Below are 19,658 nucleotides of genomic sequence, written 5' to 3'. Positions count from 1 at the left end.
GGATTGCTTTCTCAGGTTTCCTGCTGAGAAAGTAATCTGCTTTCCATATTTCAAAAATATGTTAGTGTTATTTCTTAGCACAGTCTCTTAATATTAAATGTTTATTCCTTAATTATTTTATTAAGTCAAAAGGAGAAAGACAAATATTGGATGATTTCACTCATATGTAGAATATAAAGAAATAAAGCAAAGTAACAGATAAAAACACACTAAAACAAACCCTTGAAATATGACTGCAGAACTGAGTCTACTAGAGGGGGAAGATGGGGAGGTAACGTGAATGAAGAGAGGAGGCCATTGGACAACAGTGAAGGATTCTTGGGGCTTTGGTGGTGGGTCTAGTGTGATAACTTACATTTGTAGGTCTGTGAACCTATATGCCTGAAACATACAGGGTTGTAAACCAATGTTACCAAATAAACATAATTTTAAAAAATTAATATTTTTATGGGGGAATCCAAGTTTGCGTCCAATTTGCTATCTGTACTGGTAAAAATCCTTTTAACTATTTTGTAATCACTCTTTATCTGTTCTATTTATTCCTTTTTCTCCAGTGCCTAGAATAGTTCTTAATAATTTTGGTGGATATGTACATTAAGAATATGTGTGTGTGAATAAGACCACCTAGGTAGAAATTAATATTCTGTAGAGTAGAAAAGTCTGATAGGATTGTAAATTCCTACAGTAGCATTTAGAAGTTGTAAAATGTGACAAATACAAAAACCACTACATTACATTATTTACTGATTGTTAAATGGTTAATAGTATATTTAGAGATAGCAGCTATATGATGTATATCTAAATGCGTGTTTATAAAGGGATGTACCAGATTCCATGGAAATTTTTTTGTTTTGAGTGACTATAAAGGTTAGTCCCAAATGATTGGTAATGTCTCTGATAAAGCAATTTTCTGGTTTTTCTTTTTTTCTAAATTTTAACTTTTGTGCTTGATTTTATTTTACTTACTAAGCAATTTAGAGAGTGTTAGAGCTGTCTTAGTGAGCTAAAACAAATTGTACCATTTTTAATTTTTACAGTGATACATTTGATATTGCTTGGAGTGGCAGAACTGGGATACGCCAGAACAGACTTTCAAGTACTACCTCCCTGCTTGACAAAGAAGGAATATTCACTAATTCAGCTAGCAGTAAACTCTTGGAGAGAGCTCATGGAATTCTCACGTTAGTATTAATCAGTATGTGGATTATTTTTTATGACTGGTTTCAAATTTCTGCCTAAATAAAGAAAAGGAGTGATAGTATTCTTTTCATGAGTAGAATTTTGAGTGAAGTAAGCATCAAAAATGGTCAGTATATTTAGAGTTATGAAGCTCACACATTAGAAAGGTATTTCATTGTTGTTGTTGTTTATATTCATCTCACCAGGAGAATTATGGTTGCATATATTCATTATGGAGATGATTCTTTATTGCTTTTTGGCAGACCCTACATCTGGAGAGAGAAGCTGTTAGCTCTTTTTAGAATTCCTAGTGTTTAACTGAAATTATCCTTTAATTCTGGCAATCCTAACAAATATGGCTTGAAAGTCCCCTATAAAATGGTGAAAGAGACCATGTTTCATGGTATATAACTCTTACTCATGCCTGCCATCCTTTCTTTATTACCTGATCATAGAACTGGTATGAGGACATAGATATAACCATGCATAATCGACTAGTAAAAGCTTTTAGTTACCATATCAACATTTTTCAGATACTTTCCAAGTATATTTTTTGTTAACTATTTAGAGGTATCACTGAATAGAATTCCTTAATCCCTGTCTAAATCACTGCTTAACTCACTTATTTGTGAATAAACTCATTTATTCCTCACAAATCTTAAGACGTTGGTGATACCTTCATTTTACATTACAGTTGATTCTTGAACAACACAGGAATTAGGGGTGTGAAGCCCCACACAGTCAAATTCTGCATACAACGTTTGACCCCCAACCAAAACTTAACTATTGCCTATTGTTGACCAAGCCTTACTGACAACATAAACATATCTTTTACATATTATGTGTATTAATATTGTATTTTTTATAATAAAGTAAACTAGAGAAACAAAAATATTACTAAGAAAACCATAAGGAGAAAATGCATTTATAATACTGAACTGTATTATGTCAATACAGTTTACATGAAAATCTGTACATTAGTGAACTTGTGCAGCTCAAACCCATGTTGTTCAGGGTTAATTGTTATGTAATGAAATCAAGATTTAGAAGCGATAAAATCCAATTTAGTAGATAGTAGAGCTTAGATTCAAGCCCAAGTATTTCTAACTCAACCTATGTTCAGAAAAAAGTATTGATTGAATTATTTTATGGAGTTATGAGAAGAAAAAAAAGAACAAAAGAGAAATTATAACTTCCAAATGTAAGTAATTATAAGTTTTAGTGAAAAGCATATTTAAAAAATTCATTAAGCATCTATTTGAAATCTTGAAATGAGAGAAACGTAACTACTGTGAGTTATAAGAATGCTGAGTCATGTTAACATTCAAAAGAATAGAACACTTTTGTTTTGAATATACAATATTAGTTAAATCTGTTAAGCCCCTGTGTTGCAGAGCAGGCACCTCTTTCTCCTATTTTCCTTGCTTAGCATTTTTCCCCCAAACATGCCTGCTTAGTTGAATTGATGTTTTCACAGAGAGGATCTACATATTGGAATTGCATACATAGTTCTTCTTTCATTAGAAACCTTGAAATCATTCATTTCTACAGTAACTTTTTTTTAATGGATGGTTTATCTCCTTAGGAGAAACAAAAACTTCAAATCCAAGCCTGGCCTTCCTAAGGTAAGTTTGAAGAAACACTATTCCATTGGAATCCTACTTCATAATTTTATTACTCATGAAGGCAATCTTTATAAATCAGAGATATACCTATATGTGTCTAAAATAGACTAGATTAATTGTGTATATTCACTTGAATACATTTTAGAAATAACACAGGGTGATCTGGCCAAGTTTAGTGGTTTAGGTAAATATTATTTGTGATACATCTCATTTTCTAGTTTGAAATCATCTGAATATAAATATAAATTTTTGTTGAGTAACTGCCTCTTTACATAAGATCTTTTCATTTTTCCTAGAGTCAGGTTAAGATCACATCTGAGTTTTACTTGATTTTTCAATAATTTCTATGTAATATTTACCTAACTTTTATCATCGTTATTATGGGCTGACTATTTTTCTGTTTAGGTTTGGATAGGCTGTATTCTAACTACTTAACTCTTACTGAGCACAAATGCAGCTTAAGAATATACTGAATGACTGTGATAATGTTAATAAAACTTTATTTATGGACACTGAAATTTGTGTTTCATATAGTTTTAAATATGCCGTGAAATACTCGTATTTAAAATTTTTTCAACCATGTAACTATAGAAAAACAGTGAACAGGATGTGGTCCATGGACTGTCAATTGCTTATCCTGATCTACATTATTTAATGCAGAAACGGCATTCTAAAAATATTTTTTAATTTACTAAAGAAGAAAACTCTTACTATTTCTTTCTCTTATACCATAAAAGGGATCTTGTCACTTGTAATCTTGTTAATCACTGTAATTTCAATTTTTTATTTTATTTCTTTCTGTATTTTTAAAGATTGATTTATTTATGTATACAAGAACTGGGGTATAGGCCAGAGATGGGGCGAGGTGAGAGGATTCACCAGAGACAGAGTGTGGGTAACAGAACAGGCAGATCTACTGAAATACACTGCTGAGAGGGGCAGCCGGCTAGACAGGAGAGGTCTGCTGTGCCATGTGGGTTGCTCCATGGTGAGCTGGGGATTGACCTTGTGCTCCAGTGGCTGGCAAGAGCTTGATAGTGCTGTCTTTAATCCATGCACCACCAGGGAGGCCCAATTTCAGATTTTTAAAAGAACTGAAATAGAGCTAGTCATTGTCAAGATTCTCTAAATCAAATATGAGAAAGAAAATCTATTCCTTCTAGTTAAGTTACCTTAGGTTTCCAAAGAAAATTTAATGCATTTATTGATGTGCTGGTAATTTTAAACCACAAAGCACAATGAAAATTTGATTTGTTTATAATTATATACTTATGGGGAAAAATATGAGAGACCACACTGGTTATCAAACTTATTTATCTTTTTATTTGTTTTTTTTTTTCTTTCACTTTCTTTAGATTTTTTGTATTTTGAATGCCATATCTGGTTCTAGCTATTTGCATGGTTCTTTTCACTGTCCTCAAATGCATAATTTCTCATTAAAATTCATATAACCACGTGAATATTTTGGATAAATATGAAGTAAATTATTTCATTCAATCAACAGTGGCTGAAATCCCATCTGTTTCTCTTTTGAATTTTTTTTATTTCATATATATATTTTTTATATCATTCTTTCTTTATGTACAATGTTTGCTTTCTCCTCTCAGGTGTAGTCCCTGTAGAACTCCAACCACCAGTTTACTCGTGCACCATCACCAAGTCCCTTGTGCTCTTCCCTCCCCTGTTTTGATCCTTCTCCCTACCCCTCCCAAGCAGCATGGCTCTGATTTATAGTTGTCTGTTGATTTTTTAAAATTTATTATAATTATTATTTTTTTCCCTGATCCCTTATTTGGTTCCCCTGTATTTCTCCTACAAGTGAAACCATCCAATATTTTTCTTTTTCCTTCTGGCTTATTTAACTGAGCATGATCCCTTCCAGCTCCATCCATGTTGGTGCGAATGGCACTAGTTTATCTTTTTAGATTGCTGAGTAATAGCCCATTATGTATATATACCACATCTTGATCCAGTCATTTATTTTTGGGCATTGGGATGGTTTCATATATTACCTATTATAAATAGAGCTTCAGTAAACATAGGGGTTTAGGTATCCTTTTGAATTAATGTTTTTGTGTCCTTTGGGTGGATTCCTAGGAGTAGAATTGCTAGATCATATGAAGTTCCATTTTTAGTAGCCTGAGGAACCTCCACACAGCCTTCCACAGTGTTTGCATCCCCACCAGCAGTGTAGGAAAGTTCCTTTTCCTCCACACCCTCGCCAACATTTGTGGTTGCCTGTTTTGTTTTGTTTTTTGATATGTGCCATTCTCACTGCTGTGAGGTGGTATCTTATTGTAGTTTTGCTTTGGATTTCCTTGATTACAAGTGATGTTGAACATCTTTTCATATACCTGTTGGATTTTGCATTTTTTCTTTGGAGAAGTGTCTTTTTAACTCTTCTGCCCATTTTTTGACTGGATTGTTTACTTTGTTTTTGTGGAGTTTCATCAGCTCTTTGTAGATCTTTGTGATCAGTCCCTTATCAGTAGTAGTGTTTACAAAGATTTTCATCCAATTGGTAGGGTGTCTCTTTGTTTTGGTTAACTTCTCTTTTGCTGTACAGAAGCTTTTTAGTTTGATGTAGTCCTAGCTGTTCATCTTTTCCTTTACTTTCTTTGCTTTGAGGCATGTGTCTTTAAAGTTGTTACTAAATTATATGTTATGTAGTGTTTTGCCTATATTTTCTTCTATATATTTTATGGTTTCAGGCCTTATGTCCAATTCTTTTATCCATTTTGAGTTGTCTTTTTGTGCATGGTATGAGGTAGTAATTTGGCTTCATTCTTCTGCATGTAGCAGTCCAATTTTCCCAGCACCATTTATTAAACAGACTGTCCTTGTTCCATTGCATATTCTTTGCTCCTTTGTCAAAGATTAATCGTCCATAAATATGTGGGTTTATTTCTGAATTTTCTATTCAATTCCATTAATCTGTGTGTCTTTTGTTCTAATACCATATAGTTTTGTTTGTTTTTTTTTTTAAACAACTTTTTTTTTTAAAATTATTATTTATTTATTTATTTATTTTACACAAGCACTGGGTACAGTCAGAAGCGCGGGAGGGTGAGAGAATTCACCAGAGCCAGAGCAGGGAGCAGAGCAGGCAGAAGGATCGAAGTACACTGCTGAGGGGAGCAGCGGGCGGTAGGAGAGGTCTGCGCGCCATGTGGGACCCTCCTCCGGTGGCTGGGGAGCAGCCGGGGATCGAACCAGTGCCGCAGAGGCTGCGGGCAGCTTCGCAACCCAGTGCTCAACCGCTGCGCCACCGGGGAGGCCCTAATACCATATAGTTTTAATTATTATGGTTTTGTAGTATAGCTTGAAGTCTGGGAGTATGATACCTCCATTCCCTTTCTTTTTAGTGAGGAGAGCTTTGGCTATTCGAGGTTTTTTTTGGTTTTGTTTTGTTTTGTTTTTTGTGGTTCCATATGAATTTCATCAATATTTGTTCTATTTCTTTTTTAAAAAAGATTTATTTATGCATATAAGAACTGAGATAAGGCCAGAGGTACGGAGGTTTAGAGGAGTCACCAGAGACAGAGTAGGGAGCAGAACAGGTGGAGCAACTGAAATACACTGCTGAGAGGAGCTGAGGGTGAGACAGGAGAGGTCTGCTGCAACATGTGGGTCACCTCCCTGGCCAGGGATCAAACTTGAGCTGCAGTAGCTGCGGATAGCTTCATAGTACTGACACTTAACTCCTTGTGTCACCAGGGAGGCTCCTGTTCTATTTCTTTGAAGAATGTCATTGAAATTTTTATTGGAATAGGGTGAGTGTAAATTGCTTTTAGTAGGATGGCCATTTTGATAATGTTGATTCTTAGAATCCATGAGCAGGGGATGTTCTTCCATTTCTTTGTGTCTTCTATTTCTTTGAGCAATGTTTTATAATTTTCTTTGTATATGTCCTTCACCTCTTTCATTAGGTTTTTACCAGGTATTTGATTTCTTTGTTTCAGTTATAAAAGTTATGGTTTTCTTGATTTCTTTTTCAGATTGATTGTTTGCATATAGAAAGGCTGCTGATTTTTGTGTGTTGATTTTGTATCCTGCTACTTTACTAAATGGTTGATTATTTTGATTAGTTTTTCTGTGGAGTTTTTAGGGTTCTTTGTGTATATTATCATATTGTCTGCAAATAGTGATAAGTTTTACTTCACTATTTTAGCATTATTGTAGCTCATATATCCAAACTATCTCATAAAGTGCTTTCTCATATAACACAAAGTAGCCCTTCTCCTTGATTCCTTGTATGTCTTTTTTCTCATGTCTTAATGCTCTGGCTAGGACTTCCAATACTACATTGAAAAGCAGTGGTGAGACTGGACATCTTTGTTCTTGATCTTAAGGGAAACAATTTCAGCTTTTCACCATTCAGAATAATATTGGCAATGTGTTTGTCATATATGGCCTTTATTATGTTAAGGTATGTTCATTCTATCCTGAGAATTTTGAAGACCTTCATCATAAATGGATGTTGACCTTTGTCAAATGCTTTCTCAGCATCTATTGATATGATCATATGGTTTTTATTTTTCTTTTTGTTGATGTGTTGTATTATATTAATTGATTTTCTGATGTTGAACCATCCTTGTGCCCCTGAAATAAATCCTACTTAGTGATGATGTATTATCCTTCTGATGCATTGTTGGATTCTGATGGCTAGGATTTTTGCATCCATGTTCACTAGGGAGATTGGCTTGTAGTTTTCTTTCTTTGTGTTGTCTTTGTTTGGTTTTGGTGTTAGTGTATAAGGTTAAAACATATTTGGTAGTATTCACTCTCTCTCAATTTTTTTCAAAGTGTTTTGTGTAGGATAGGCACTAGTTCATTTCTGAACATTTGGTAGAATTCATTTGTGAAGCCATCTGGTCCTGGGCTTTTGTTTTTGGGGAGGGTATTAATTACTGTTTCAATTTCACTGCTTGTAAACGGTCTTTTTAGGTGTTCTGTTTCTTCTTTATCTAGCTTTGGATGATTGTATAGTATACAGTATACCAGACACTGCAGGGACAATGTTTTTAGTCTTTACTCTCTTGTAGCTTATCTTCCAGAGAAGAAAAGAACAATAGCAAGTAAGCAAATAAATGTAAAGTTAATTTAGATATTATGTGCAATGAAGAAAATGAGTTTACATGTTGACTTACAAGTCTACTTTGTGTTATCTGAGAAAGTACTCTGTGAGATAGTTTGGGTATTTGAGCTACAAAATAATAATAATGCCAAGAAAAAATAAATCATGGAAAATCTGGCTACAGAATATTCCAAGTAAATGAAAATAATTGGAAAGACTTCGAGGTAAGAATGAATGTGCTTCCCCCCCTACTTTCCAGTTAAATTCCTTGAAGGAAGGACTTTTTCATATACTAAATGTATTTTCCACAGTCCATATGATGCTTTTTCACACAGTGAAATTTAGTAGTTAACTTTACCACCACTTTAGATGTGGTTTATAAAACAAAAAACATTTCCAATGTCTTTTTCTCAGAAGTATTTTAAATGATGTCAGTTGCCTGTTATGATGTACATTATTTAACGTAAGGATGGTGGCTCACTTTAGGTTTCAGTGTTGATTTGCTTTTGCTTATGGATAACTTATAAAATTCTTCTAAGTAAGTCTTGACCAGTTTGTAAAATTATTTTTTTCTGTATATGTACCGAATCTTCTTGTGAAAATTCAAAAATACTAGTAAAGTAAAAACCATTTAAAAATCAACACAAGCATGCACCATTTTACATAAATATTATTTGTGTGGCTTTTCTGGTATTTGCATTTATTTTTCTGTATTTTTATGAGATACATGGTATTCAATTGTGTGGAAGAATTCCAAATAATTGCATTCCAGTTTGTAAGTTTCTAGTATTCTTTGATGTACAGTGTCAGGAACAACATTCAGATCTTGTTTGATAATTTATCTAAATAAATACATAGATGTGAAATTGCTTATCTGATAGGTTATACTGCTTTGCATTTAAATAACAGTGCAAACAACCCAAATGCCCAAAAATAGATGACTGGATCAAGAAGATGTGGTACATTTACACCATGGAATATTACTCAGCATTCAAAAAAGATAAACACATGCAATTTGCAGCAACATGGATGGCGCTGGAAGGGCTCATGCTCAGCGAAATAAGCCAGAAAGAAAAAGAAAAATACTGGATGGTCTCACTCATAGCAGGAATCTAGAAAACTTAAATAAGGGACCAGAAAAAAGAATAACTATAAGAAAGTAAAAATCAAAATCAACAAACAACTATGAACCAGAGACACTCTATGGAGGGTGGGGGGAGGGGAGGGGAGGGTGGGGGGAGGGGAGGGGAGGGATTGGGGTTAAAATAAGGGGGTCACAATTATATGGGGAATATAAAAATAAAATTTATAATAAAAGTTAAAAAAGAAATAACAGTGCACACATACGTATTTCTATTTGTCCACATCCTGAATACCAGTCTTTGCTATGTTTGATAATCTGATATGCTTATGTTTGAAATCTTTAGAAGAAAAAATACATTTCTTTGCTTACAAGTGAGATTGAATGATTGTCCTTATGTTGTCTTTTATACTCTGAGAATTGCCTTTGAGGGTCTTTGGTCAGTTTTTATTGAGGGATGTGTCTTTTAAGATTTTTCAAAATTTTTTTTATATACAGATAATAAATCTTGGAAACATTTTTTTCCTAGTTGCATTTTCAAAATACTGTACAAAGTATTGTACTTTTTGCCATGTAAGTGGTTTTATTTTTTAATATTTATGCTGTCAAACTCAATTTTAGACTTTTAAATTCGTTTTACTTCAAATCCTGTGTTTACAATAAAATTTTTTTTTTTTTTTTTTTAAATAGAGGCATGCTTTATTTATTTGTTTGCTGGTTTGTTTTGTTTTTTGTTTATACATGCACTGGGTACAGTCAGAAGCGCGGGAGGGTGAGAGAATTCACCAGAGCCAGAGCGGGGAGCAGAGCAGGCAGAAGGACCGAAGTACACTGCCGAGGGGAGCAGCGGGCGGCAGGAGAGGTCTGCACGCCATGTGGGACCCTCCTCCGGTGGCCGGGGAGCAGCCGGGGATCGAACCGGCGCCGCAGAGGCCGTGCGCAGTTTCGCAACCCAGCGCTCAACCGCTGCGCCACCGGGGAGGCCCTTACAATAAAATTTTTACTGCTTTTTGAGTAACATTATATAGTTGTATGTCTGTATACACATTCCTTTCATTGACAAACTTACTGCCATAAATATGGTACTATTTTAAAAATTGTGATTGGCTATTGGAATTCCCAAATACTTTTAATACCCTAATTTATATTCTTTAATTGTTTTATACATATATATATATATACTCCTGTTTCCTTATTAAGGTAAAAATTAGTACCTTGGGATGAGGCTTGATTTTATTTTCTCTGTATGTGTTCCCTGCATGCCTGCTATAACTTTGGGATTGGATCAAATTGAATTTATTGTCTCTCTTAGTCAGGATTCAGTTACAGATAACAATAAATTACATTAATTAGAAAGGGATGTAATCAAAGAGTTAGATGCTTACAAAATCATTAGAAGCTTTAGAGTTTCAGAGTATTAAAACACCAGTGCAGAATTGGCTTCCAATATAATAAGAAAAGTAGAAATCAGGAAGAAGCTATTATTAGATCTAGGGCTAAAGCACACTTAACTAGAGTTATAGTGACAATATAGATGTCCTGTACTCTCCCTCTCAGCACTTTCATAAGTAGTGCGTGGACATTAGGGTCATAGGAAACTAGTGGACTTAATGGTCATACTTGGTAGCAGAAACAGAAGCTATTTTCAAAGCCTCTGTCTTAGTTATACCTTCCCAGACAGGTGTGGAAATTCAGTTGGTGAACCTTAATTGCATCTAGTACTCAAGTTGCAGGAGAGTTTTTGAAATGTAATTTTCTTTTTAACTGGAGTGTTTCTACAGGAAAGCAGGAGGCTAGAAAGGATGTTGAATATTAGTCTTCCATATTTAGCACTGTCATTATAGATAAAAAAAATAATGACTGGTATAATTTTGTTTTTCCTATTATTTTTAATGTGAAGAATTGACTTTCCCCACCCCCTTCTTTTCAGAACTTGCTAGAGGTAAATTCTTTAAAGCACCTGACAAGACTGACCCTACAGGATCGCATTACCAAGTCTCTTCTTCATTTGCACAAGAAGAAGAAACCTCCCAGCATCAGTGCCCAGTTTCAGGTTATTTCCTATTTTACTTACAACAGAGAGGAATGTGTTTTGTTATGATCTTCATTGAAAGGTCAAATTGATTGATAAAATACCTGAAAGGGAAATGATTCATGTTACTAAAAAGTCGTGCTTGACTCGTTTTTTTTTTGGAGAAAAGTACCAAAGATGGAAAAAAGTAAGCTTTTTTTTTTTATCTTTGTATCTCTGAAAAGTGGCTATCCCTAAGAGTAATTCATTGTTTTCTTTTTTAAAAAAAAGATCTATTCATTTATGCATGCAAGAGCTGGGGTGTAGGCCAGGGGTATGGGGGTAGAGGGGGAGGTGAGAGGACTCACCAGAGACAGAGTGGAGAGCAGAACAGGCACATCTACTGAAATACACTGCTGAGGGGAACAGCAGGCTGGAGGTCTGCTGCGCCATGCGGGTCACCTCCCAGGCTAGGGATAGAACTCATGCTGCAGTAGCTGTGGAGTGCTTCACAGTGCCAATGTTTAATCCCTTGTGTCACAGGCCCCTAAAGAGTAATTCATTGTTTTCAGTGTTAGGAAAAAGGCAAAGAGAATTGATAATACAAACAGAGACAAAATTGATAATGCAAACAGAATCTGCCTTTAAATCTTACTGCCCAGATAGAGTCACTGTTCACACACTTGTTAGGGGGTAAGGATGTCCTGAACAAACTCCACAAACAGGTTTTTTTGACCCTAGCCCTCACCCCAGACCAAAGAGATTCAAGACACCAAGGACTCCAAATCCCATAATGTCATCACTACTGAAGGGAGGATTGCTGGGAACTGAGGGTGTTATAGGACTCTAAGTGTTACGGAGCAACCCCGATATAAAACGGGTTACCTGGCTGTGGGTCCTCACCCGCGCGCTTAAAAGGGTCTTATTAATACTCCACTGCAGGCACACACAAAACGTTAATAAAAGGTTTATTTACAAGGGAAGGGGAAATGAGGAAATGTACAACTCAGGGAAAAATAGGGAAATAAAGTCTTAAATACGTCCTACCCGTTCTGCCGACCTGGAAACCCAATGCCACTCTGAGAGCTGGCAGCGAGCCTAGCTAGAGCTGTGAAGCCAAAAAGCTCCCGCAAGACCCACATGTCTGGTTTTATACCAAACCTGGCTGCTTAACTCCACCCTTAGGTTCCAGCAACCTTCCCTTTGGTGGTGATGAGATTTGTTTTTCCCAATGTCCTGATGGCTTTGGTCTGGACTGGGGGTGGAGTCCACAAAGCCTGTATGGAATTAGCTTAGGACATCCTTTTCCCCCTAACAAAATCACTGAGACTGAAAAAAAAAAAAAAAAAATAGAGAAAGTTCAGTGAGTTCAAAAAGCTGGCTCTTTGTAAAAATACAAAAGTTGATAAACTTCTATCTAGACTAAACTGGAAAAAATAAGTAAGGTACAAATTGCTGAATTAAATTTACTCTAGGAATCAGTGAGTTTGGATAAAATTATTGTTTCATGAATATAAAGAATAAAAATTATTCTAGGCTTAAATTGTTTCTGAAATGCATCTATTGATACATCTATCTGAAATATACCTGCAGTATTTACTGTTGCCAAGCTATCAGCATTAAGATTAAACTGTCTTGTCCTTAATTATCTAATGTAATCTGTATGGGAGTATATAAAATTTGCTTTTCAGAAACAAACCTATTTCCATATACCACTAATTTATCATATTTTGTCAACATTATTGTGTATATTTATAAATCACTCATTTGCCAGTATGGAATGGTATAACATGACAATGTATCTTCCTTTAAATCACAGGCCTCATTAAGCCAGTTGATGGAAACACTTGGTCAAGCAGAACCATATTTTGTAAAATGTATTCGTTCTAATGCTGAAAAGGTAAATAAGAATTTCTTGATCAACTTTTTGTAAATAAAGCTTTAAATTCTTTCTATGGATTGTAAGTGGAGGGAGAAGCTATCTGTAATCTTTGCAGCAAAGCGTGTTATATTTTCTATGCATTTCCTTTTAACCTATGTAGTTATTAACCTGTGAGGCATTTAATGTGGGCATATTTAATCCTTCTGGAATTTGAGAGGCAAATATCTCTTGGTCATATCATAGAGGAAGTGTTTTATGCAAATTTTTTCAACCTTAAGATTAATCTTTCTTATTTGGATATAAGCTTTAAGAACTTAAAGAACTTGTTTGGCATTTTCATGTTTAGAGATTCTTGTAAAATAGGGGAGATTCTGTGGACATTCTTGATTCATTTCTGTTTCCTAATTAGAGTTTTGCAAAATATACCTGATTAGTGTTAAACAATGTCATCTTTATGTTTATCATAGGAAAAAGTAGTTCCAGTATAGATAAAATGTAGTAGGAATTGTGCTGAATATGTTAATTCATTTGTCTCCATCTCTCTATTTGATATTTTCATATGTGTAACAATACACTGCAATTACAGAGGCAACCGCAAAGTGTTTAGTGAGTATATGAGTCAGTACCTTTAAAGTTAGAATGTTTCTAGCCCATACTTAATAAATATTCTTTTAGAAATAAAAAGAAACTATTTTATTTACAGTTAAGTATAGGTTTAGTTCCTATTATTAATTGAGACATTGATATACAAAGAGTTTAATTCATAAAGTATTTCAGGGTACAGAATGAATACTAAGTAAGTGTGAACCTATATAACAAAAATTGCCCATTTGACTTTTTTTCCTTCATTAAAATATGTCTTAGGGCATCGTTGAAAATAGTATTTAGAGAACAGGGAAATATTTTGAATATCTAAAAGTGTATCTGCCACTACCCTTTTCCTTGTTCTTCCCTATACAAAGAGAACAACTCTTAGGGACTGTGAGGATTTTTTGTTTTTCAGTGTTTCATACTGGTATCATCAGCAAAATCTACTTAGGAAAATAAAGTACTCTTAAACTGTACTAGTCCTGAGAAGAATTTATCAGCTCTCAGTTAAAGGCAATTGCTGGAATTGCATATATGGTTTCTTAGTGAGATTATATGTAGAATGATAATTAAAAAAAAATAGACTGACTTTATAAATAGGTTAATCTTGTTACAGATTTTACAGCAACTATATTATAAACATGTAGCCATTTCTGTGAGCAACTAGATTCAATTTGAGCTTGCAAGGTCCTCTCCTTCTAAAACTAGAGAAGCCCAAAAGCTTGGTTTCTCTCTTTTGCCTTGGGTCAGGCAGTCAGAACTTTACCAAAGCTGCCAGCTGGGGAGATAAAATTGTTCTATCTCCTCTGTAATAGCTTACTGGACAACCCCCAGTGAATATCTAGATATTCATAAGTTATCCAGACTGCTAAGACAAATTTTAATTTGGAGATCTGTTCTTATGGGTTAATCTTTTTCTCCCCACTGCTATATTTTAGCTGCCATTACGGTTCAATGATGCCTTGGTACTTAGACAGCTTCGGTACACTGGGATGCTGGAGACAGTTCGAATCCGCCAATCAGGATATAGTTGCAAATATTCTTTCCAGGTTGTATTTTTATAATGATATTTTCATATATATTCACATCCAGTAAATTGTTTTTTGCTTAGTTTTTCTTTTTGGAGATCACGTATTTATTTTCCTTAATTCCTCTCTTCCATTTCATCTTTTGTCTATTTGGGGTTGTCAGAAAAATCATGGCGTATTTTTTCTATGTTTTCAAGTAAAAATGCATCATGACTTTTCTGACAACCCAAAAGAATTGAATAGGAATAGAGAATACTCACTTCATTTAAATAACAATTTCATTAAGCTTGTCTTGTAATAGAATCTAGTACTTGGCTTTTCTCATTTGATCTGAATGTTTGCTAATACTAAGTTTAGTCATAATATAGCAGTTCTTCACACTGATTACACCAGTAATTGAAATAGTTCAATCAGAATTATTTAGTTTCAAAAGAATTACATTAGGTTTGAATTACATTCCAATGTAATTCAAAAAGAATTACATTAGTAATACAAAGTTTTAGAAAGAGTCCTAAGAAACCCACAAGGCTTATAGCTATACCCTTCAACTACTATTTGTTTGTTTGTTTTCCTCTTTGTTTCTATATAGAAAATATATTGAAGTTTTCCTGCAACTGAGAAAGCCTTTGGTATTACTGGGATGAAAAGTTTCATTCTCAGTGTACCCTATAATGGCAGCCACCTTTGTTTATTTTTCAGCTAAAAATTTCAGATTCTTATTAAATAACTTATTCTTTGATCTTTACCATCACTTTGTCAAAGGAATAATTAGCTTATACCATTCTTTTCCAAAGTTCTACGTAACAAAATATGTCCAACTATCTTCTCTCCCACCCAACATTTTCTAAAGTAACCTTTTGTTATATTTTAAATTAACAAGTACTTCCTTGGGTTCACCTTTAAAAAAGAATTTTAATAAAGGATCAATTAAAAAACAATGAACTTGTATTAGACCTTGTTTACATATAATTCTATTGTAATTTTACAACTTTTTTTTTCATTTTTCAGAATTTTGTGAGTCACTTCCATGTACTTCTTCCCTGCAATATTAGTCCATCCAAATTTAACATTCAGGATTTCTTCAGGAAAATAAATCTTAACCCAGATAATTATCAAGTTGGAAAATCCATGGTAAATATAATGTCAAAATTGATTGCATTTTTATATTTAAATAATAGCAATGACCTTTGCCGATGGGAATGTTGATTAAAAAAATGGTAGTGTAGGAACAAGGACAGTCTCTTCAATATATGGTCCTGAGAAAACTGGACTGCTACATGCAAAAGAATGGAAGTAGATCTCTACTTCACGCCATACACAAAGATCAACTAAAAATGGATAAAAGACCTGAATATAAGACCTGAACCCATACAATACATAGAAGAAAACATAGGCAAAACACTCCATGACATATATATCAGAAACATCTTTAAAGACTCATCCCTCAAACCAAAGAAAATGAAGAAAAAGATAAACAGCTAGAACTACATCAAACTGAAAAGCTTCTATACCACAAAAGAGACAATAACCAAGATGAAGAGACAATCCACAGATTGGAGAAAATATTTGCACTCCACAAAATCAATAAGGGACTGATATCTACAAAGAACTTATGTAACTCAACAAAACAAAATAAAGAATCCAGTCAAAAAGTGCCAGAAGAGCTAAAAAGACACTTCCCCATAGAGGAAATGCAGATGGCCAACAGGCATGTGAAAAAATGCTCAACATTACGTACAATCAGGGAATTGAAAATCAAAACCAGTGAGATAGCATCTCATACCAGTAAGAATGGTCCACATTAAAAAAATTAACAACAACAAATGCTGTTAAGGATGTGGAGAAAAAAGAACCCACTTACATTGCTGGATTTATCATATGCCCCAGCAATTCCACTTCTAGGAATCTACCCAAAGGACACAAATACAATTCAAAAAGACACTTGCATTCCTATGTTCATTGCAGCAGTGTTTACAATAGCCAAAATCTGGAAACAACCTAAATGCGCAAAAACAGATGACTAGATCAGGAAGATGTGGTATATATGTGCAATGGAATACTACTCAACAATCAAAAAAGATAAACTCATGCCATTTGCAGCAACATCTATGGAGCTAGAAGGGATTATGCTTAGTGAAATAAGTCAGAAGGAAAAAGAAAAATATCAGATGGTTTCACTTATAGGAGGAACATAGGGAAAACATACAAGGGATCAGGAAAAAAAAAAGACAAAACTAGTAGTTGAACTATGAGTGGGAGACATTCAGCAGGGGAAGGGGAAGGAAAGGGATCAAAATGGGAGGGAAGAGCATAAGAGTCTATGGTGATGGTTCATGGGTATCTTGGTGGTGGTAATTTTATGGGGACAACACCTGAGAGGAGAAAGCAAACATTGTACAAAAATGAACAATGAATGTAAAAATATATAAATAAATTAAAAAATAACAGCTGGACATTAAATGTTTTAAATTGTTCTAAAAAAAAAGGGTGGTATACCAAATATAGGATATTGATTAAGCCAAAAAAATTTTTTTAAAGATTTATTTACTTATGCATACAGGAACTGGAATGCAGGCTAGAGGTGTGGAGGTGAGAGGATTCACTATAGACAGAGTGGGGAGCAAAACAGGCAGATATAATGAAATATACTTCTGAGGGGAGCAGCAGGTGAGTCAGGAGAGGTCTGCTGTGCCATGTGGGTCACCTCCCTGGCCAGGGATCGAACTTGTGCTGCAGTAGATGCGGATTGCTTCATAGTGCTAGGTCAAATTTTTTAAGTAATAATACAGTCAATGTTAATTGAAGAACTGGACAACGCTATAGTTGTGACTATAATTTTAACTACCTAAAAACCATTTGTCCTTATATATCCTACTAAAATCTTCAGCTCAACTTTCCAAAGTAACCTTATCTAAAGTCCCCACTATCATTCATTTACCAGCTACTTTCTTTTTCTGTCTCCCTTCTTCCACTTTCTTAGGCTAGAAACCTTTGGCACAGTTTTCACTTTAGCTCTTTTATAATATTCTGTTTCTTATTTTTCCTTACAAATGATTTTCTCCATTCCCAGTGCTGTCATTTTAGTTCTATTTTTTTGTCTCTCACATTTCTCTTACAGAAAAAAACTTGCTCATCTGATTCTAGTCTCTTTGTCATTCCATTTAATTCACTCTACCCATAATATCAAAATCATCTTAATATACTTATTTCTATTGTCTGCATACTCATTAATAATCCCTAATAATCTCATTAAATTCAAACATCTTTCTCTTTATTAAGAACCTCCACATTGTGAATTATTTCATTGTTCCATATGTATGCTTTGGTTATTATTTCCAATGCCTCATTTTGTTCAGGTGGGATACTTTGTCTCTTGCCCTTATTAGTTTACAGTTTTCCTCTTTCTTCTCATATCTATCTAATAGCTTTTTTTTTTTTTTAACAAAAATGGAGTGATGGACAAACGGATTAGTTTGATTATGATAATCATTTCACATTTCATCAAAACATCACATTTTATGCTTCAAATATATACATATTTTAGTGTCTAAAGGTGAGGGCACATCCTGTTTCCAAAGGGATGAGGTAGATTATGTTTGTATCTCCGTAAGTCCCTAAAGATTAATATATGGAATCATAGAGTAAATAATTAAACTGATTATAGCTTTGGGGGCAGTAAGAAGCCTTTGATGCATGCTGGGTTTCACAAAGACTGTTGCTATTGGTTTATTTCTGTGGTGACCAAACTTCAAAGTCTATGATTTTCACCTTTCCCCCGCACCCTAAATCCCTTATAAAATATGACATATTACCAGTAGTACTTTGGCTCATGACAGAAGTAAATTTTCTGAGAAAATAATGTATCACAGTTTCTGGCACTGGAATTTTTACACTCATGCTCACATTCCCATTTCCCTTCTTGTATTTTGGTGTCTCTTGTCTTCTTTCTAATTTGAAAATGACTTCTTCGAATAAATTGGTAGAAATGTTTGTTAGTATTGGTTTTACAATTCTCCCATTATATTTGTTACTCTCTAAAACCATAGGAAGGATGATACATGAATTATTTTTCTCATGTTACAGATTTCTTCTTATGCTGCATTTCTCATCCTTCTTTCTTCTGATAGGTCTTTCTAAAGGAGCAGGAACGACAGCACCTGCAAGATCTCCTTCACCAAGAGGTGCTCCGCAGAATCATATTGTTGCAGCGGTGGTTCAGAGTCTTGCTGTGTAGGCAACATTTCCTCCATCTGAGACAAGCATCCATTATTATCCAGGTAGGAAGAAAAGGTTTCTTTGTATTAGATTGGCTAATTTATTTGTTCTTTGGGTTGGTAACAAAACTGTATTACTTTGAAACATTTAAATATGAAAGAAATTTTCTGTGGAGGTGAGATTGTGTACAACTCATTTTTGAAATGTTCTTAGCACCAACAGAATACCTGACATTTAATAAAAGATTGTTAGTAAATATGGACAAAATTTAATATAAATTAAGCTTATAGTGTTTTTCTTATGGAGTATGAGTTGGGACAAAGGAGTTTTATTTCTTAATTTTTGTAGACATTTTTATTTGATAGTTTTTTTTTTTTTTTAAAGATTTATTTATTTATTTATACAAGCACTGGGTACAGTCAGAAGCGCGGGAGGGTGAGAGGATTCACCAGAGCCAGAGCGGAGAACAGAACAGGCAGACCGATGAAATACACTGCTGAGGGGAGCAGCAGGCGACAGGAGAGGTCTGCGCACCATGTGGGACCCTCCCCAGTGGCCGGGGATCGAACCGGTGCTGAGGAGGCTGCAGGCAGCTTCGCAGCCCAGTGCTCAACCGCTGTGCCACCAGGGGAGGCCCTAGTTTCTTTTTTTTTAAGACTGTACCTTTCTTGTTTTGTTTCTTTCTTTCTTTCTTTTTAAATTTATTTATTTATATAAGCACTGGGTACAGTCTGAAGTGCGGGAGGGTGAGAGAATTCACCAGAGCCAGAGCAGGGAACAGAACAGGCAGACTGACAAAATACATTGCTGAGGGGAGCAGCGGGCACAGCAGGAGAGGTCTGTTGCGCCATGTGGAACAGAACAGGCAGACTGATGAAATATACTGCTGAGGGGAGCAGGCGGGCACGCAGAGAGGTCTGTTGTACCATGTGGGACCCTTGCTGGCGGCCAGGATGCGAACTGACGTTGCAG

At 34.8% G+C, this 19,658-nt stretch overlaps 1 protein-coding gene across 1 annotated transcript in view; it reads left to right on the top strand.

Annotated features, from left to right (window-relative positions):
• The window catches only part of MYO9A (myosin IXA), a gene marked incomplete at both ends in the record, with an annotated part of 149,384 nt that overhangs the window by 68,339 nt on the left and 61,387 nt on the right, over nt 1–19,658 (top strand). The window contains 7 exons of the mRNA XM_084241222.1: nt 1,038–1,181; nt 2,765–2,804; nt 10,893–11,015; nt 12,793–12,873; nt 14,382–14,492; nt 15,480–15,602; nt 18,599–18,748. Of these exons, the coding sequence (XP_084097348.1) occupies nt 1,038–1,181; nt 2,765–2,804; nt 10,893–11,015; nt 12,793–12,873; nt 14,382–14,492; nt 15,480–15,602; nt 18,599–18,748 (772 nt within the window). The remainder of the gene's footprint in view (nt 1–1,037; nt 1,182–2,764; nt 2,805–10,892; nt 11,016–12,792; nt 12,874–14,381; nt 14,493–15,479; nt 15,603–18,598; nt 18,749–19,658) is intronic.

Source organism: Talpa europaea, assembly GCF_964194135.1.
Source record: "Talpa europaea genome assembly, chromosome: 8".
In the NCBI taxonomy this organism is placed as follows: domain Eukaryota; kingdom Metazoa; phylum Chordata; class Mammalia; order Eulipotyphla; family Talpidae; genus Talpa; species Talpa europaea.
The sequence above is the reverse complement of the archived record's forward strand: the minus strand, read 5'-3'. Positions and strand labels throughout refer to the sequence as shown.